We start from the raw sequence: 21,203 nt of genomic DNA on the forward strand, positions 1-21,203 counted from the left end.
ATGTGTTCCTCAGCTATGAGGAAAACAGGAAGCAGAAAAGGAGAGTCTTTTCCATCATGCTGCTCTGTAAAGCAAGTCCTGTATGGGTAGCTTGTAGTCCTGAGGAAGACTGTACTCACTGAGTTTGAGACAGAAAATTTTTAGAAGCTGGAGGACATTTGCTGTATTCTTCTTACACTTTTGTTAGTTTCTTCCTTTAAAATATTTTTGTGACGTGTTCACATTTATGCCTTGTCTCTGAGGTTGCAACCTGGAAGTGTTCTGATTGTCAGGAAGTATTATTTAAGTCGCTCAGGAATTAATCTCAATACTTCTCAGAATGAAAACAGATGCTCTGAATTCACGTAGTAGTTGCATGCACTTTGCACACCCCAGTGGTATTGTTCTGTATCTTATAAACAGAAAGACCACTTTGTCTTCCAGATTTTACCTTGTACAGTTGTATGGATATTAATGTGGGCAGAACTCAGATCATTATTGTTATCACAGAGATGCCTTATATTAATTCTGGGGCTATGATTATGTGTTTTGGTAAACTGACTGAAGCAGTATCTTAATATCTTACAAACTTAAGTATTTCATGTGAGAAACCACTCTCTTGTCATAAAAATTAGATGCAGTAGGAAACAGTCAATTTTTTTCTGTGGTGCAGACAATAAAGAGTCTTCCAGTTTCCATGTAGCATCTCTTGACATAGGGTAAGAATGTAAATGAGTCAGCTTTAGTTGTGGTTTTGGTTTTTTTCTTTTCCAGTGAATGTTTATATAAACAAAAATTTTGAAGTCCTAGTGCAAAATATTAAAGGTTTTCTATTAAGGTATTCTGGATCTGGTTTTATATGTTTTGTTTGCTTTGTTTTGTTGTGGTGTTGTTTTTTAAAAAATTTTTGAGATAGTTAATGTATGCCAACAAACTTTGTGTATCTTAAATGCTATAAGCATGCTTCATGTTTGAAAACTTATTCTGTGGTACATACATAAGAAAAACACCCTGTTTTGCTCACGCTTGGTTTGAATGAATTAAGTTTAGTGTTTCTTTAAGCACTTCAAAGCTGCAAAACCTAATTCAAAATGCTACATGAATTCCATATGCTTTTACACTATACAAAAGGAGTACAAAAAGATACCTTTCTAGTATGGTAATGTTTTACAACTGCTTTGCAGGACAACAAAGAAAAGAGTTACAAAAGGCAGCTTAGAATTGTGCAGTTCAGCTGTGTTCATGAGTATGCAACTCCCATTGTTGACAAATGAGAGTTGCTTGACTTGACCACAGGCCATATGAGGTCAAGAAATATTAATAAAATGCTTTCTTAACTGTTTATTTCTGCTTTTTTATATATATCCTTGTTGTGACGTGACAGAGCATTTGAAGTCAACTGCCAAGCTATCAGTGGAGATGGAGTAAAGCACCTTTATCTAAGCCTTCACTAACACGGTACTCAGCCTTGACTCAGAGAGGGTAAGTTAACTGATTATACTTAGCTTTCTCTACTATGGTAAAATGAGTTGCAGAGAGAAAACACTGAAAGCCAAGGGCCTCTAAATACTTTTCCCTTTTATGGAATAGAGCTCCCAGATCACCATTTCCTGGAGATTGTACTCTAAGCCTACACAGTGGTAAAAGAAAGTTCTCTGCATTCACTGATCTATATCTGACTACAAATTTGAGCTCAGGGGATCATTTTTTCCTAACTATTTTAAGCAGTAAGTTTACAATAACAGACCAAAACATTAAAAGCACTCCATCCGCTCTTCTTTCTTTCTTTTTCTTAGTTTTTTCTTTACATTGTCTAATCTTAGTGTGGGAATAAGCAGAATCTGGTGAATAGGATAGGTAATTTGGGGGGTTTTTTTAAACTCATTTTGTAGGTGCAAAAGGTTCATGCAGACTAAGACTGTAGATCTTCACCCACATCCACTCTTCTTGTGACATGTGAGTTAATCTCTACAAGTATTTAATTTTAAAAGGTAATTTTGAAGCTCTTGTAATTTCTAAAAGACTGGAATTTTGGGAGGGATCATTTACTCTGACAAAACACTACAATAATCTCATTACATCCTTTGATAGGATAGAGGTAGGCCAGACAGAGTTTGATCAATGCCGAACAAAAGAAACAACAGAATCTTGAAATTGTCTTAGTGACTAGGATGCTAACATGTGCTTATGCACCTTGGCTGTTTCTAAAGTGCAGATGTGGTTTGGCTTTTTTTTAATCTATCCTTTCAGTATCTTCATGGACAATAATTACAGTTGTTTCAGTTGGTATCTCACTGTATTGCATGTATTGTTAACATATCATTTCCTTCTTTGACTGAAACATGTTTATGCTTGTGGAAAGGAGATAAAGCTGGCAAAGCTAATGGCAGCATGATTCCAAAGGGTGTTCAGCTGGCAGATGAGCCAGGCTTAGAACCAGGATAGTTATGCTCTCTGCACTTTGGCTCAGGATTCAGTAAGGCTGTAAGCTGTTTTTGTAGATAGAGGTGCGAATTTCTGTAGGTTCCAAGGCTGTACTCCTCCCTAATGCTCTACTGAAGAAGAAAAAAATGTACCTTCCAGGGAAACAGATTTTCCAAGGACATTTCTTTCTTTTCTTCCCACATTTGTGAGATGCAGATAAGCTCCTCTAATTCTTGTTCGAGTGTTCTCATGAAGCCCCCTTTTCCTGTATGTTTTGACTCTCACTGACATTTACTGGGGCTATTTTTATTGCCTGATCAAATAGGCATAAAGTCACTTCAGCAGGGATGGAAGAAGAATACTTATTCACTAGTATCTTAAGGTTCCATCATTTCTAAACCTTTGCCTTTCCTACTAGTATCAGAAGGCAGTAATTGGTACAGAAAATGGCAGAACTCATGGCACAGCATGGAGCAAGAAGGTGGCTCCATTGGTTATATCCATTTGCACTTACAAGATGCGATATTCGTGCTGGTTAAGCATCATAAAGTCTTTAAAGGATCTGGACTACTGATTTTAAGAACACTGCACAGGTTAAAATAAGATTTTAGATTGAAAAAAGTAATCATTCAGGAGTTCTAAATCATACAGCTTATGAATTGAGCTATGTCCTTATACATTTTGTTGAAATACCAATAAGTAGTAGCCCTTATTTTGGCACCTTAGAGGACTGCAGCAGTGCAGTCAAGGTGTGTGAAGACTGCATTTGTTTTTAAGAAGCCTCAGAATATGAATAATTATATGCAAGCTTTTGCTGCTCCAATACAGTCTCCAAAACAGGGTTTTCTGGAGAGATGTTAGGAAAAAATGGAAAGTCAGAGGAAGAAATTTTCCTGCTGATCAGCACCACAAAGACTTGGAGCTTTTCCTAATTGCAAGATAGCTCTGTAAGGAAGTCAGAGTAAGGTTCTAATTGTCTTAGAGACAGACTGAACTCAGTCCACTCCAAGTCCAGGGTTTGTTAAGGTGGTGTAAATTCATCTTTCTACCCTCCATTCTCCCTTGGCTGTACTTTCTGTGCTGCATCTCTAAGACAACACAGCTTGGGATTTGTCCTTTTCTATTCTTAGACAAGCCTGCTGATTTTTTTTTCTTTTAAAGTTTTTTTTTGGCTTTTTAAATCTGAAAAACGAACTGAAATTTGATGTGCTTAATAGCTCTTTCTTGTTTCAATATCACTTGCATTACTTTTTTAAGTTTAGTATGTACTAGAAACTCAGCTAAGATAGGGAATAAACCACTTTGATGCAATAGCTTATACAACTCCAAGTAGGACTGCAAATACACTTTTGGCCATGACTTGAAACATTCCTGATTTTTCAGGCCCAGCATTCTGTTGAGTTGAGCCTATCAGAACCATTATAAATTCATAAGGCAAGCACTAAGAGGGATTAGATAAACAGCCACATTTATATCTTCTCTTTTGTTTGAATTTGAGTTCTTGCAAACTCAGAAATTGCATAGGATGCCAGGATTTTGTTACAGAGATGAAAAGTAAGGCCATGTCACTTTTTTTAGTCACCAAGCTTGTGTCTTGTCTTCATATGTTGTTAATAATTGGTGACTGTTGTTTGATACAAAAATACTTAACTGTTGAAACACACAGATGTTTAATGCTACTGCTATCTGCCTAATCTCTGTGGGTTTATTAAAATATATGTAATCATAAATGTCTGTTTTCCATCATATTAGGGACTTTAATGATATTTTGCCTTAATAAACATTCTTAAATCTTCTTTTTATTCATAGAAGGCTTCCTCTACTCTTATGTGAAGTCAGAGGTGGGTAAAATAATGAGCTTCCACTTATTGCAGTAGAGCTAGAAATTCACCTATAACAGGTTCAAAATGTCTACAAAAGCTTGAAACATGCTGTTCCTACAGCATATACTGTTCTGAAAAAAATGATGCTCACTGTTCAGAAAATGTCTTTATCTTGGTCTTCATAATGATGTCATATATGCTGCGTCTTTTCCACTATCTTTATCAAAGAACTTCAATGAAATAATTATTTTTTCTGAACACACTAATACTTGTGTAGAGATAATTTTTGCAATCTGTTAGTTCTGCATTAAATTTCATGTGAGGTGGCCTTGTATTCCTCTTCTAGTAAAAGAGAAAATTAAGTTTCCAATATAATGGGAAATAAATCTAATAAAAGCATGGGTCTTAGCTGCTTCTGTAGTCTGAAGTTTCACGCATTCTGGAGGTTTTACAACAGACTTTTTTCTGTGAAAGCTGAGGTGAGGAACTTGGCACTATTGAGGCTGCTTCAGTATTTCCTGTGAATGGTTTTGTGTCTCTCTTGATTTTCTTTCTTTCTTTTTTTTTTTTTTTTTTTAATCGACACAACTATTTTGACAGTTTTGTCAGCCTCAATAAACCAACATGTTCCTGAATACATTTCTTTGCCCTTCCCTGAAATGGAAGGGAAAACTGTAGAAGGTTAATCTTACAAAACTGCAAAGTGCCTTGAACTTCAAGTCATCCCCCCATCTCAACCTCTTTGTTCCATCTATCTTTATTTCCAGAAGAGTAAAAGAATTGAGATGAGATTAGTAACTCAGATTAGGGAGAAGATAACATGTTTTGGAGGTTAAACCTATGCTTGTTGGGTATATTTATCTCCTTGGCACACTATTGAAGTTGTTATATTACTGTTTGAGTGTATAGCTCCATTCTATACATAGCTGTGAATTAACTGTAAAGGGAATATAGTTAGCTCTTACGAGTCCAGACAGAAACTGTGTACCAGATTGTCTCTGAGAACTGTATTGTCTGTCATCTGTAGGCACCACCAAGGAGTCGAATGATTTATTGATGAGGACTGTTCCTTAACTATCCGGTAGGTGTCATAGTAAGTCTTATAATACATACACTGTAGCTATAAGGATTAGTACTTAACATTTCTAACCTTCAGACTACTGTACAGGCTTTAATGCTAATAATATCCTTGTGAAGGCAGTACCTGTTGTTGCCCCCCCCCCATTTGGGCATTACTGCTATTTTGCTTCTGAAGTGTCTTGCATAGCATTGGCTTGTGCACCAAGTCTTTGCACAATTCACCTAGGCCTTGCTCTTGCTCAAAGGAAGAGTGCCACCATCTGGGTTTCCAGTTTTACTCCTTTCTTTGAGATCTGAGATCATGCTCTGTAGCATTAGGACTTTGTTAGTTACTAAAAGGCATATTACGGATATCCAGGATGCTGTTTCCTTCTTGGAGGATTTTTAGAGAGGGTAGTTTGGTCACAGCCAAAACAGTCATAGTAATGAAAAAAAATCTGTAAAATGGAGGGAAAGATGGAAATAGCAACAAGAATGGAAGGTTGTCCATTTTGAATGCATTTACTAAGTTATACTTGACCTTGAAAGCTTTAGTTAATAAAAAAGATAGCATTTTTAATTTTAAACCTTAATACTGTTTGTTATTGTAAAGTGATCTCATTGTTAGAACATAGAGTTTTAAAAGGTTTAAAGTTTTAATAGATTTTTATTTTTGGCATCTAATACAGCCTGCGGATCACAAGGCCTCTCAGCACTTATGCCTTCAGGCTAACTTGAAACAGATATTCTCAGCAGTGCATGGTCCTGTTAGTTCACATTGAAGTTCCTGCAGTGCTTCACACTGTCCACCATGCCAACATTACCTGAAAACAAGGGACAATCAAAAGAGGCACAACACAACAGTTCTCCTCCAGCCAAAGTAAGCACTCTTACAAAGGTATTTTCTGACACTTGTTGGAAACCTGAGGCTGAAACCTGTTTGCGTATATTTAGGATTTTATAAAATAAAATCTAATCATTGCTATGTATTAGTGTGGTTTGATTAATTGATGAAGCTATGCATGATCTTTCAGTTGATATTCTTAGAATTCTTCAAATATTTTATAGACTAATGAGAACTGAGGTTGCTCAAGCACTTGTTTATGAATTTGATCTGGAGGCTTATATGTCTGTCTGTTCTGAACCTTTTATATCAAAACTGTCCAAAATGTCCTTTGTGATGTTATTACAGAAAACTTGAACCTTTGAGAAGAGAACTTAAGCTTGTACTTCACAGTAGTCTTGAAACATCTAGTGTTGCCTTTACAGATATAGAAGATGCTATGCAATTCATTGTGTGTGTGAAAGATGGAAATCTGCTTTTTGGTTTGTAGTCTTTCTCAGTGCTTTATTTGCCACAGCAGTACCTGAACATATACTGGAACTATACAGTGTGCAGGTGGGTGCTCCCCAGACTTATTAATCATTTTGCTACTCAAATTTGTGCATCTACATGTTTTTACATGTTTTATTTGGAAATAAATTTTTAAAAATCAATAAAAGATAATACTTCTCCCTTTTGAATAATTTATACCACTGATAAAAAGTAATTTTATGTTCTAATAAAGTGGAGGGTTTTTTGAATTGTTAGCTTAGCTAAAGTAAAGAACCTTACTGTGACTACAAAATCACAGGTTATCCAGACCATCCTGTTTTATGCAAACTGGTGTGAAGAAAAAGAGGATTTATAATCTGGCACATCCTCAGTTAAAAATGTATCACTGTCACTGGATTTGAGGACACTGTATTCTACACTTTAGGTGAAAACATCCGCTACTTTAGCATTGTTGGAAAATATTGTCAGCAGTGAGCCCTACACTGATTTGTCATGCATTCCATCTAAATTGCACATTGTGCTGAGTGTTAGTTTCCTGGCTTAAGATAAACACCCCAAATGGATGCAAGTTCATCAGACTGTTAGCTGAGAACATATATTAGGTCAGGAAGATTTTTTTTTTTTTTTTTTAATCATCCATGTGAAAGAGTATTTTAGTACAAAAGACTTGCTGGGTAAAACATACCCAAAGAGAAAAAAATATGAAAAGCTAGCAGATGTCAGTGAATCTAATCCTGAGCGTGCTTGTCAAATGGGAGAAATTAAGAATTCCTACCACCTACTCTGAAAAAAAAAAATTTTTTCAATAATTTTTTAATACATTATACAAGCCTTTTAGAGGTAGGTCTTAAATGAACTATGATAATGCGACAGTTCACGGATCCGTTAACTGTGCAAAACACTTCGTTTTAGATAAATTGTTATTTTTAGGCACAAAGTAACAGTGGAAGGATTTTAACCAACATACTACTCATGAGCCTACTTAAGGATTGCAACGAGCCAATGTTGTGAGAATTTGATCTTGTTCATACCTGTTATCACTCTTGGGTCTTGCTGCAGTCCAAGTTCTACGGTATGACTATGTAATAGCTTATTGTTATGAGATAAGGACTTGCAAGCAAGGAAAGGGCATCAGAAGGAACTAACAACTGTGGACTTGTTTTCTGCCATTGAACAAAACTTTCCAAGTCTAGAATCTCATCTTATCTAAAGTGCTGTCTGGTGTCTAACAATTTCTTCATTCTGTTTCAGGAGATGCTTCCCTACCTTTTCCCTGCATGCACAAATGCACACACATTCACAAAACAGTTCTGAGAAAAAGAACCTTACATCATATGTAGTTTATTGCTTACTTCAAGTATCTTTTACATGATGGGAAGACCTGGATTATATTTCTCAAATTCGTTTTGAGAAAACAAATATGGTTTTCCATTTCAGTATTTCTTGCAGCAGCCTATGTTCACCATTCTGACTAACTCTAAACAACATTCATCAAAGTATTCATTAGCTCTGTGTTCCTGAGGGAAGTCGATGTGAAATTCCCATTAACACAGGTGTGAGGGCAGTTAGCCTAATTCAAAGAACTTCAACCACTTGTTCGAAATGTTGTCTGAATTAAGAGTATGTAGTTGAACTCTTAGTTTGTGTACTGTCTTGTTACAGTAAGTATTGAACATTTTAGAAGTGTTTTATACAGAATCATTTCTCCCACCATAAATCATAGAACTTCATAGTCAGATGTCATTTTTAATAATGTCCATATTTAAATTTAATTAGATTTATTTCACATAGAATAATATATAATATTATAATATGCTTTCACTGATACCCTTAAAAATGGATTTCAGGTTTTTAGTATTAAAAATGTAATTTCTATACGTGTAATGCATACCTGCAGCAAAGAGAATTAGATCCTTACCAGTTAATGTTAAGATTTATAGTGGCCTATAAATCTCCCTACACTTTCAGGGTTGGTTGTGAGCTGCCATCTTTCCCTCTTTTTAGATCAAAAATCCCTATTTCTATTTCCAGCTTTCTCCTCTCTTTGTCTCCTGAACACTATTTTAGTGGCTCTTCTGACTGCTGAGGAAAAGTCTGTCTCAGATGTTCGTAATGTTTCTCATACAGTGATTATTCCATCATTCAAGCTTATGCATTTCTGTTTTATTATTATTATTCCTATTTAAATTTGCACTGTACTTTATCAATTCACTGCATGTTATCTGTTTTGTTCTGCAGGAGATGTCCTGTGTTTACTTTGGTCTCCTGTCTGCTTCAACTAGATGCAGTTACAACTGAATTTCATTACCTTACTTGCTAAACTCTGAGCTCAGCACTTCACTTAAACATCTAAAATTAAGCTTATTTAAAACCCCATCTCACTCAAAAGACTGCTTTCTGAGATGCATAACTTTTCTGAGGCCTTTCACATAAGTGTCTGTTTCAGGCCAAATTTGTTCTGAAATTCAGTCCAGACCTTTAATTAATTTCTAAGAATATGGCCAAGTGGCAGAGGATTTCCCCCCCCTCCCCCCAGTGCTTTAAAGAATTCAGTTGGTATACAGTAAAGCTTTATCATCTGACTGTCCTGGCAGGGTAGCTCTTTTAGCAGAGGTTCCCCCGCCCCCCCATTACTGTTCAAATCCCTCCACATTTGGATGGATTATAAAACTTCTAAAAGCGCGTTTTCTGTATGCTTAGTGAGGGCTTGGTAGAGCTTTACAGCCAGAACATCTGCAGATCCTGTACACCCTGAGCATCCCTGAGCCTCTTGGATCTTCTGTTATGGACTAAACTGCATGTGCCATCCTCTCAGCCCTGCACAAGCCTCCCTGCAAGACTAGATGGTGCATGATCATCCTTGTAGAGCATGTGGATCAGTTCCCACCTGAGCCATAGAGGTGGAGTCAGTTTTACCCTACATTTTTATGGGAGGAGGGCTTGGGACAAAAAGAAAGCAAAGACTTGGTAGCAGGCAGTCACTGGTATTAGGAGGTGAGGCAACTGCTGGGAATAGCTGAAGAGCAGACTTGTCTGGAAGCTACCACAGAGAGGGCAGTTACAGGCAGGCAATGGGAGGGTGATGGAAAACTTCTGTATCTTTGTGCAGATGTACAACAGTGAGACAGCTTAAGCTTCCTGTTAAAGCTACTCTTCCAAGATCTGCATATAACAGCCTGAGTACTCTTCAGAGTACAAAGATTTCTTTTGATTCAAGCCAGCTGGCCCTCCAAAGAGCTTCATGCTCTAGCTCTTCCTGCCCCTCTCCTGTACAAATGTACAATAGGTTTGGACAACAAGAAGCATGAGTTTTTAATCTGTGTAGAAGTTGAACTGCTATCACTGCTGACCAAGATTAATGTGTTCTACCTGACCTGAACTAGCCTTGGCTCCAGCCTTTTTCTTTTTCTTTTCTTTTTTTATTTTTAATGAGCTGTTTTTAGAGTCCTAAAATGGACTTGAGTGCGTTTAAGGCTGATGTTACGTCATTCAAAAGCTTTTGCTCTCTGGCAGTCATGAGATTAGTATAAACAATGTGCATGTGTGCTCAGCTGCTTTGCCCTACAAGCAGGGCAATCACCTGAATTTTTGTCATTGACTGTTAGACAAAATACATTGTTACTTAGTAACATTTTCAAGAATATTACTAAAAATTACTTTCAAACTATTATCATACAGTGTCAGTTGTGCACTTGAATCACATAATATATCATGCTTTTACATTCTAACATTTCCAATATTACAAGGATATTTTTCTTAAACTTAAATCTTCATATCATTTTCTTGGCATGTTTCCCATCCTGCTCTCCTGTGACTGACAATGTGAACTTGCCGAGGATCATCATACAGAATTATGAGTATAGAAGTGTGGAGCTGTGTGGAATGTATTTATTTTAGTAAAAAAAAAAAAGTTATTTACAACAAAATCAAGAATCCTGAATCAGATGTCCAAACCAAAGCATATTTTATTGCCTTTGAGAGGAAGAAGGGTTATGCTATATACTTTAATATGATACCATTTTCAAAATGCTTCTAGAGTTCTTTGAATTGATCAGAAAATACATTATTTCAATAAGAATAAAGTGCAGCACTGAGATGTTGAAAGGAGTTCTGCTGTATCTGATAGATATTAGCAGTCAGGTAACTGTTAGCTTTCTGGATGTATGTAATTCCATTTCGATTTATACTCTTGGCTGCTTGTTTATAGTAACAAACCTTATGACTGTGCTAATTTATCCACATGACAGTAGATGACTGAAACAATTATTCATTGATGGCCTTTGCTTCAAATAACTGAAATGATTTAATTTTCTCTGTTCTAAAATGTTGACTTGTTAAGCTGTGAGTTACTACATGCTTCATTCTATAAATGCCTAAATTAGTGCTTTTATAACAGCTTTTTATTATCTACCTATCTAAGAAATATTACTAAAATAAATGTTATTCTGAATTCATTACACTTGTGTCAACCTCTAATAGGTAAACATTCTTAAAAGGAGTAAGCAAAATTGACAGCAAATGCTATTTCAGTAAAAGCAAAATGACGTTGACAACAGTTGAATATAATTGGCTTTGTGCCATGGATAGCAAACATGCTCTTTTAGAAAATTCAGAATCATTGCTTTCTAGAGAGATGGTCAATGCCCCAAGCCTGTCAGTGTTTAACAGGCATTTGGACAATGCCCTTAATAACATGCTTTAACTTTTGGTCAGCCCTGAAGCGGTCAGGCAGTTGGACTAGATGATCGTTGTAGGTGCCTTCCAGCTGAATATATTCTATTCTGTTATCTAATCCAATGCCAACTGAAGTAAAAATTTCTTATGAAACTTTGGGATGTAGTTTCAAGAAAAATTTAGACTCCAAATAACTAAGCAAAATAAAATACTTGTACATACTAATGCCTAGCAGAAACAATTAGGATTTGAGAATTTACAAATTATTCTTTAGATTTTACAAGTTGATTGATGGCAGTCCCCTGCCACTTTTGGGAAGCTTTCCCTCCAGCTATAAATACTCACGATGCTATGATATGTTCTCCTTATCTCATGATTGTACTCTAAAATAAAAATTGCAGCTTGTAACAGGTGCCTACACTTTGTCCCCTCTGCATGATTTTATGTGAATCACTTTTTTCAACTTCTTGACTGACTGCAAACACCAGATTGCTTGTATAGCCTTTCAACAGTACAGGGGTTGATTTTTTTGTTCTTTTTTTTTTGTGAATCTGAATGTAGTATGTGGGGTAGAAGTAATCATTTTTTGACTACATGAGAGAAATCCACAGTTCTTTATTCCAACTTGATGCATCTCTATTTGGAATATCTCACAGGAAATAGATCCCTTCTCTTCAGCTGATTGGCATCATTGTGGTAGAAGGTGTGGGAATGAGTTCTTGGGACAAGTTCTAATATTTTTTAAGAAGGCAAGCATACATTGATATTCAGTGCCAGTTTCTTTTGTCACTTAAAATTATATTATATTTTATTAAATATTGCAGTTATATTTTTTAAAAAAATATTTTTTCCAATTAATGAGAGGGAAAACCAAGCAGAACACTGACAAGATAACCTTATAATTATTTTCTGGGGTTTTGGATAGCATGTGTACACTTAATACTGCTTTTATTCAAGCTTTCATTGAACACTAGTACCGTTTGGAGGTTTTGTGTGCCTAATTTAGCCCTGTTATACATAGCTGCTTTTCGCTCTTGCATTCAGCTCATAAGTTCACTAAGTGTTGTACATGTACTTCAGTAGAGGAAAGGTTTGCTGTGTGAAAAATCAGTTTGTCTACCATTTTAAAGCTTTCTCATTAGTTCCATGCTTATTTAATTTAGCTTGTGTGCATTAAAAATTTGTGAAGAAAACAGATATTCCAGGTCTCCTTCATCTCTTTTTAGCAATTAAGTATAGGCCTCTAATTCACATTTGTTTTATCAAATAAGAGCTAATTCTCACTTAGTTCAGTCATTTTCTCTTTTAGCTAAATTGAGTAACACACATTATTTTCCATATAAAGCGTCAATATTCAGTGTTTTGAATTTCTGTTTAACTACATTTTTATATTTGTCACAAACCATTCAGGACACTACTGTTGAAGGGACAGCATGCAGTACACCTTCTATTGTTCTTCCAGAGAATGCTGTTACGCCAGATGTAGAAATTGATAAAAATCTGGTTAACAGGTACTATATAATATATTACCAATCTATGTGTAAATTGTACAATAATTCCAGGAGCTGTGTTTCTAAAACATTGCTTTGAAATGTATATTGTATTAAAATATTTTTGCTGTATCTCTGTTTGTAATTTGATCATATTGTCTTTGTATTTTGATGATGATTGGGGGGAGGAATATAATTGATCCTAGAAGAGTAGAGTTTCATATAATACTAAGCCTGCCAACCTGACTCAGTATCCTTCAAATTTACATGAACTTTCTTATCTTTCAGAATAGCATAATTAGAAACTGAAACAAAAATGTAAATTAAAGTTTTGCATAATTTGGACTAAAAGCTGTAACTTTTGAAGTCCATCCTTTTGCTAGCAAATAAAATATGGCCTGGTGAGGAAAAAATTGCTTTGTCAAATCCTTTTGTAGACATATAGTAGACATATAGTGGTGTGCGTGTGTGCGCTACAATCCTACACCTACTGCAAGGATGACTGACAGTTGGATTCCTCGTGTTCTGTGCATGGCAATGCGCAATACTGTCCTTATATCCAAATTTTAACCTTTACTTAGACCCAGTCAATGAGCAACTGAGACCAAAAAAAGTACAATTGAGCATTTTTGTGTTTCCTGAAGTGTTCCCCGTTATGGAAATGTTTCAATTCAGTAGTTAAATCCCTAATTCTGGTCCACTAATTATATATGTACACCAGTAGTCCTGCCTTTAATCATATATATATTTCCACTGAACCAATAAGAACTTTGTAGACTGATGTAGAGTTAGGAAATTAATCCTTGTAAGACTTTAAAAAAAAATCACTGTTTTTTAAATACTAAAGATGTAATTTCCTCAAGGTATGCTCAGCCATCAGTATTGACTCTTGCAAATGGATATATCCTATGTACAAAGCCTGTGTTGTCTGTTCCCTTCTTGAATTAAAGAACTAGCTATATTACCATCTTATTACAATATTCTTAGTATTGTGCTGAAAAATATACATTGTAGCAGTAATATTTGCAATCTGTTGTAATTGTTTTGTTTATTGAAAGGAAAATGCCGCAACAAACTATGTTGTTCTTAAAAACAATCTGTTTGCATGATCCTTAAATTAATAAAGTGTGTTTTAATGAACAAGGAAGGTTTTTGGCTAAAGATGGACTTACAATGTATGACAGTTTGTATAATAAGGCTTATTTGTGAGGGCAGAAAATTTCCAAGGAAGGCTTATGATCATAAAAATACTTGGCAATTTTTACTAATAGCTTTTGAAGGTATTTTATTTATTTTTTATACTTAGCATTTTATAGTCTTATGAACTGCTGAAAATGCTTCTTATCTTCTCTTGATAGGTTTAGCATATTACTTATATCTTTGAGAAAAAATCTGCCTCCCAGTCTTGTGCATATTATCTTGGTATTGACTTAAAACACATACTGTTTTTTATAACTTAAGGTGATGCTGGGAAAGCTACTGTTATTGTATATTGTTTCTTTTCTTACAAAATTTGTCAGTAGTCTGGCATTGCTGGCTAACTTTGTTTCATAAGATAATGTTCAAAGATATTAGAATATCATGATATTATTAGCCAGCATCTTTGAAATTTTCTTCTAAAGCCAATTAAGATATGCTCAGTTCTTTTAAAGTCCTGAGTTGTAAGCATTGGAAATTGAGCTACTGGACTTCTTTTTCTATCTAAAGAACAGATGTAACAAGTGGAGGCTTCTTTTCCAGCTCTCTTCTTTCCCTTCCTCCCTTGTATCTGTTCAGTCCTCCTAACTGTTTCAGTGAAGCTGCAAAAGAAACTTCTGTAGCACCTGGAAACTGGGACAGGACCACATTCCTGATCTTGTGAAATAAAATAGGTATCAGTTGAAAATTCAAGTACATAATGTTTCTAAGCTAGTCAGTTGGACAACTTAAATGTCTAGCTTGAATGGTATAGTACAGCGAGTTTTGAAGCAGATGTTTGGGCCTGTTCAGGTAGACAGGACAAGAATACCACATTGAGGTTAAGCACATGTGAAAGTAAGCTGTTGAATGGAAATAATAATCCTGGTTGAAGTTGAAAACTTCAATTCAATTTTGAGTTGAATTAAGGTTATTTTCAGTCTTCTGATAAAGCATAGTTCTTGACCTGGATTTTTTAATTTATTGACCTGCCATTAGACTTAAAATATGGGAAAAAAACTAATCAGAAAGTATTGATCATAAATCTGTACTATAATTTCCTTGTATATTTAAAATGTACTTCTCCAAACTTCAAGATTATATAGGAGTCAGAATTACAGTGCAGCCCTTTAAAAGCAGCATTATTTTCCGGATCAGCATTTAATTTTCTGCAGTTGTTTGTGACTTTCACCTGGTTTTCAATCTAGAAAGTTCCCGTATTGCTATACTGGAGTGTCAACGTGGGAGCGTAAGAAATTATTTCAGTCATAAAACTTAATTTAGGAAGCACTAACAATTTACAAAGACTAAACTTTTTTTTTTTTTGCAATGTACCATATTTACATGAGTTTTAAGTCATGATAATGAACTAAAGAAATGTAGTTTTTCTGAGAAATCAAAATTTCACAGTGTATGAGGTTATCAGCAAATGTCAGAACTCCTTTGTGAGAGCAATTTCTGTAATTTTCCTTCTTTCCACAATCTTCCTCCATTTTCTGGTTGTTTGGAGATGAGAGGAATTGCAATAAAAGCTTTTTGTTTTCATTTTTTTAAATCGAAGAAAAGTGCTTTTTTTTTAATGTTAGATTTTTAGAGGGAAGTAGAACTTTTTTTTTGGTGGCATACAACCATAATTTTTGTTTGTTTGTTTTTCTCTCTAGGCCTCGTAGCCCTCATAGGAGACATTCTAACCGTGCCACTAGGAATCCAACAAGTTCATTGACTTCTGTTGGTAAGAAGTGATTATTCGTTTAAGCTAAGATGTTTTCTCAGACAATGTAACATGCAATAAAGACCTAAATATAGAGTCTGACTGTATTGACTACAGCTTTTTTCCTGTGCATACTCTCTGTAATGCATGCACAGGGAATACTGCTAGCATGTTGAATTGTGATCGTGAGTTTATGATCATAAGTGGATTGCCTGCAGACAGATCCAGGGAAATATGCATATTGTTAATTTCATAAACTTGTTAGATTAGTGTGTTAGCTTAATATTTTTAGAAGGCTGGAGAGATGCTTAAAATTCTTGTTGTACACAAAATACTGTTCAGTAATACTATTTTTGTTACTTTTGAACAACTGGAATTTTTTTAGCAAGGAGCTTAACAGACACTTACGTCTCAAGTTATTTAGTCTGGCTATCATATCAGATTAAACTTTAAATGAAAACAAGCTATCCAGGGGAAGATTTTCTTCATTTCTTCACTTTCCAATGAGTCTCTTACTACATAATTAGTTCTATTAGTTTTCCGGGAGCTACCTGTGGAGTAAATTGTTATTCAAGGGGCCTAGAGTGTGGATGCAGATTTGTGAGTACTTCAAAATGAGATAAATGTTCATCCTGTTAAGTCAGTGGCAAAGCTTCCATCAGTTCTTAGTCTTGGTATGCTTGCATTTGGATTGTTACTTGTCTCCGTTTAAAAGTAAAAGTTTAACAGAGCTGATAGAATGTTTATACTATCGCATGTAAAGGATGAAGGAATAAGCATATGAGACCACCTACCAAAATGAGGGGGAATCAGAAATTTAGAATAAATTTAAAAAATTATTTTTATCTTTACAACAATGTTACTTTCTCCCAGCCATTGACTTAATTTGAGCCAATTATCACTGATTTATGCTGTGCATGAAAACAGTTTTCTGTAAAATCATGAACTTGTGTGATCGTTGCATACCTTAAAGAAAAAAATACTGGTTTTGTGACAGACTTAAAACCAAGCTTATCAGGTCACTATTCCAATACTCCCAGAGGCTTTTAAAGGGAAGCACCCTTTTTATTATCACTAAGGAATGTAGTTCTTAGGCATCTTGAAACAGATGTATCTGTACCTTTTTTTAATTACTAAAGCACCAGCAAACATCAGAGCCCTGCTACCTCTCTGATACTCAAAATATTCAGAATAAAAATTCTGTTTTATCAACTCAGATTGCTTTTAGTAATTGAAATTCTGTTAATGACTCTCTCTACGTGTTTTTATTAAGAAACTCAGATGTGTGGAGCTGTTCTTGATCAATATATTGAACATAGGCATGGGGGTTCATTGAGCATTTCTGAATTTTCCAATAGCAAAGGGATTCCTGACAGTCTCAGCAAATACTCTTATAAGAAGCACTGATCTGATGATGATAGCAGATCGTGCATCCGTAGGGTTGAAAAATGGCTACAGCTAAGACTACTTTCTCTGAATTATAGGTATGTTTCTACTTTCTCTTACATGTGAGGTATTGCATGAAGAAAAAAATTAATTGGTACCTCTGAAAGTAACCCAAACTCTCTCTGCTATTAACAGTGTATATACCTTATGTTTTTTCTTTCTGGTTGTCAAAACAGAGAGGCCAGAACCCTTTCCAGCAGAATTTAATGTTTTGTTACACATTTCATTTCCCTTTTTGTGGATTTATGAGTGTTAGTTTGCTGGAATTAATTTGATATTTGTGACATGACAAAAATACAATAATAATTTTATACACCTGGGATCCTGGGCTAGTTTCACACAAAGAGAGAATTGGAGATTTTTAAATTTAGCAGAATATCCTTAACATTGCCTTTTTCTTAATAAGATAATAAAATATTTTATTTAAGTAGCATTTCCACTGTCGTATTAGAGTTAGCTTCTCAGTCATGCAGAGAGAAGGTGCGAACTGTTCATATCAATAACAGTCAGAATTAATCCTTACTAATTTGTGATTCTGACGCTTTCATAACTGGGTACTCAGTTGCATCAGTATGCATATAAAAATGTAGTTGAGAGAAAGCCCACTGAAAGATTGTTAGGAGGCTTCAAAGAGTTGTGACTTCTCATGCATTTGCTCCAGTTTTGTGATTGGTCCTTTAAATTCATGAGTAAAATGTGGGTTTTGGCTGCTTGCATTCAAAGGGAAACTTCCTTTATATGTCCTAAAACTAAGATGGAGATAAGATCCATGTAAATCACCTCAGATCCACTTAAGGGAACTTGGAACACTTAAAATCTATCCTGCTTGCCAGCAGTTGATTTTAGAGGTAACTAAACTTGTGGAAACTAAATAAATTTATGGAACTATACTTATAGAAATCAGACTTATACAAAAGAATGATTATCCCTCCACATTCAGACATCCAGCAGCAAGAGCTGCTCCCCTCTCCCCCCCAAATCTGGTATCCAGATTAGGAATTTACGATCTGGATGGGTGGACAACTAGAGAGGTAAAATATTGGTTAGATAATTTGTCTCTGAGGGTAGTGACTGGTTGGTTGGTCATATGCTCCCTAGACGTTAGCAAAAGGAGAGGGTTCTCTGAAAGAAACAAACCTTTCCAGGTGTCATTTTGCTGAAGACAGAGCTTTGCTTCAAGCCTGCTTTCTGTTCCAGCTGCTGTGGCTGGCCTTTGGGCTGTGTCTTGGAACCCACTCAAGATAATGAGTTGTGCTTTCCATCTTTATCAATGACGTGGAGGAGGATGGAGTGCACTCTCATCAAATTAGCAGATGAAATCAAATTTGGGGAGATTAATACATGCTTGAGGGTAGTGCTGCAATTCGGAGACCTAGACAGGCTGCAGGAATGAGCCAGTAGGAACCTTATGAAATTCAGCAAAGACAAATTCAGTGTCCTACATCTGGGAAGGAATAACCCCTTGCTGTAGTTACAGGCTGGGGGTTGGCTGGCTGGAAAGCCACTCTGCTGAAAAAGGCCTGGAAGCCTTGGTAGGCAGCAGGTTGAACATGAACCAGCAGTGCGCCCTTGCAGCAAAGAGGGCTAACAGTGTTGTGGACTGTACTAATAGATGCTTAGCCAGTAGATCAAGGAAAGTGTTCATTCCCTTTTACCTAGCACTCATTAGACTGTATCTAGAAAACTGCATGTGGTTTTGGGACCTCCAATAAAAGAAGGGTGTTGATAAATGGGAGTGAGTCCAATGGAGGGCCACAAAGATGGTCCAGGAGCTGAAACACTTGCCCTGTGAGGGAAGGCTGAAGGAGCTGGCCTAATTTAACCTGGAGAAGAGATGGCTTTAGGGGAAACCTAATACAGCCTTTCAATACCAATGAGAAGATTATCAAGAAAATGGATCCAGGCCCATGGCAGGAGGACAAGGGGCAATAGACGTAATTTGAAACAAGCAAAGCTCTTAAGTGGGTATAAAGGAGAATTTTTCACTCGCTATAGAGTCAAGCATTAGAACAATTTGCCCAGAGAGGTTTTGCATCTTGATCCTTAGAATTTTTTCCAGACCAGATTGTCTTGAAAGACCAGCAACCTGGTCTGATTTCACCGCTTGTTCTGCTTTGAACAGGTTGGACTAGATCACCTCCCGTAGTCCTTTCCAACCTGAATTACTCTATGATTCTAAGATGTTGCTTTTGTAAGTTAGGCATTTTCTAATTAAACCTGTTAGAAAATGTCTGCTGTTGGAGGTCTGACTTGCCTGAAAGAAATGTAATTTCATGGACATGTACAAAATCATAAACTTGTAGACCTGAAATAATCAAGTGATTCTTTGAACACTTGTCATTTGTAAGCAGGTGCTGAGATGGATGCAGCAGGAGAAACTAAAGGGAATTCATGGGAAAAGAGGAAGTGGCAGCAAAGGGGAAGGGAAATGGAAGTGGTGAAGAGGCAGAAGGCAAGGCAAATATAAAAAGGCAAAGATGTTGAGTATAGTGAGGAAAACTTATCTGCTCAAGGAAGATAGAAATTACCATGCCTTGCAGCTCTCCTCTTTTGCTGGCCCAAGGAAAGTGCCATGGGAGGTCCTTCTCTCAAACTTTCAACACACAAATCTTAGCATAAAACAAAATAGATATTTAATTAAAAAGAGATTGCTTTGAGAATATCCAGTCTGTGGGCATGCTTTTTGACAGCCTTGAAATTGAACTAAATTTATGGAAATTAAAAACAAAAGAAGAATCCCACCCTCCCCCACCCCCCAAAAAAACTCAAACAACCCCACACCCACAAACCAAAAACCCTTGAGTTTTTGCTGCTTACTTTTGTACTTAGCTTTTCTGAAGAGAGATTGTTCTGTAATGGCTATTGTCAAATTTAAAAATACTTTTCTTGTATTACCTGGTGACTTCCCTGCCCCTCACCCAAGCTGTTCTTCAGTAAGTTGTTCTTATTGCAAAACAGTGTTATAAATTCCCTCTTCCCTAATAGAGGCATCAAGCTGGGGAGAGAGGCAGTCACAACTGATATTTCTTAGAACACGTTTTATTCACTAAGCTGTTGTTAATGTGATCAAGCTGTTATTAATACCAGAAAATTCTTCACACAACACAGTCACTTTTTCACTCATATAGTTCGTTCACTCACACAGTCACAAATTTTCTCATCATTACCTAAAAATAAATGTCTGACTTGCAGTCTGTTGTTGATGCTGGTGTGTGCCAGTGGTCTTTTGCAGATTGAGCAGACTCTTGGTGATTTATTTATCAGTTCTTGCAGATCCAACAAGCTTACTAATCTGTTGAGTTTATCAACCCATGAAAAACTTGTACACACTATCTTGTCAGCATATATGTTTCTGTTCTTTGGTCTGTTGTTTTCAGGTAACTGTTTCTCCGTACAAACCTAAATGTTTATAGAAGCCATTCATACCAGCTCATACAGAAAGGGCCTTTCTGACAACAGGCTACATTCTCTGCTTAATCATAGCCTGGAGAATTGTACAAATTAGTGCACAAAGTTTAGTGTTTTCGGCCAATTTGGAAGCCAGGGATTAATGGGTTCTTTCTACAACTAATTAAAAATTGTTTAGAAAACAATGCATTAATCTAAAGGTCTAAGTGTAAGGCAGTGTCTTTCAGTTTGTGGTCCGTGCTTCTCCTGGGTCACATATGTAACATATCAACATAAGTGGGCATGAGGAAAAGCAATCTCTAACAGTGCCTTCTTTAACCATTGGATATTCTAATGGGATTTGCAATTCCTTTGGAAAGTTCTTGCAGGTCCACCACATGGTAGAGATTGATTTGCTTTTTGAAATAGCTTTGTAATTCTCAGGCTTTAGCTAATCAACTTCTGCCTGCAGCTTTGCCTGATGTAACTTTACTGTTGCTTCTGCATTTGTGGGAAAAGCTCTTCTATCTGCACAGAATAAAATCTTTATACTTCCAAACTCTGCACTTTATTTTATAGATTATTTGATGTAATCACCTATATGTTAAAACTAGTGTGCATAAATCTTTGCCAGGTGAGTTTGTGGGACCTTAGCCTTGAAAAACTGGACATACAAAATCCATGGAAAAACTGAGTGT

The 21,203-nt window shown here is 36.0% G+C and overlaps 1 protein-coding gene across 9 annotated transcripts in view; it reads left to right on the forward strand.

The window, feature by feature from the left end:
* The window catches only part of IRAG1 (inositol 1,4,5-triphosphate receptor associated 1), a 78,963-nt gene that overhangs the window by 27,590 nt on the left and 30,170 nt on the right, over positions 1-21,203 (forward strand). For 7 of the 9 annotated variants that reach the window (XM_075502141.1, XM_075502140.1, XM_075502135.1 and 4 more), the window contains 7 exons: positions 1,364-1,461; positions 1,872-1,935; positions 5,254-5,307; positions 5,975-6,165; positions 11,952-12,044; positions 12,706-12,806; positions 15,623-15,693. In XM_075502141.1, coding sequence (XP_075358256.1) covers positions 6,097-6,165; positions 11,952-12,044; positions 12,706-12,806; positions 15,623-15,693 — 334 coding nt within the window. In that variant the 5' untranslated portion in view covers positions 1,364-1,461; positions 1,872-1,935; positions 5,254-5,307; positions 5,975-6,096. Of the gene's footprint in view, positions 1-1,363; positions 1,462-1,618; positions 1,707-1,871; positions 1,936-5,253; positions 5,308-5,974; positions 6,166-11,951; positions 12,045-12,705; positions 12,807-15,622; positions 15,694-21,203 lie in introns of those variants that run through there. The other 2 variants (XM_075502139.1, XM_075502142.1) reach the window with 2 other exon arrangements.

This window comes from Mycteria americana, chromosome 5, assembly GCF_035582795.1.
Source record: "Mycteria americana isolate JAX WOST 10 ecotype Jacksonville Zoo and Gardens chromosome 5, USCA_MyAme_1.0, whole genome shotgun sequence".
Taxonomy (NCBI): domain Eukaryota; kingdom Metazoa; phylum Chordata; class Aves; order Ciconiiformes; family Ciconiidae; genus Mycteria; species Mycteria americana.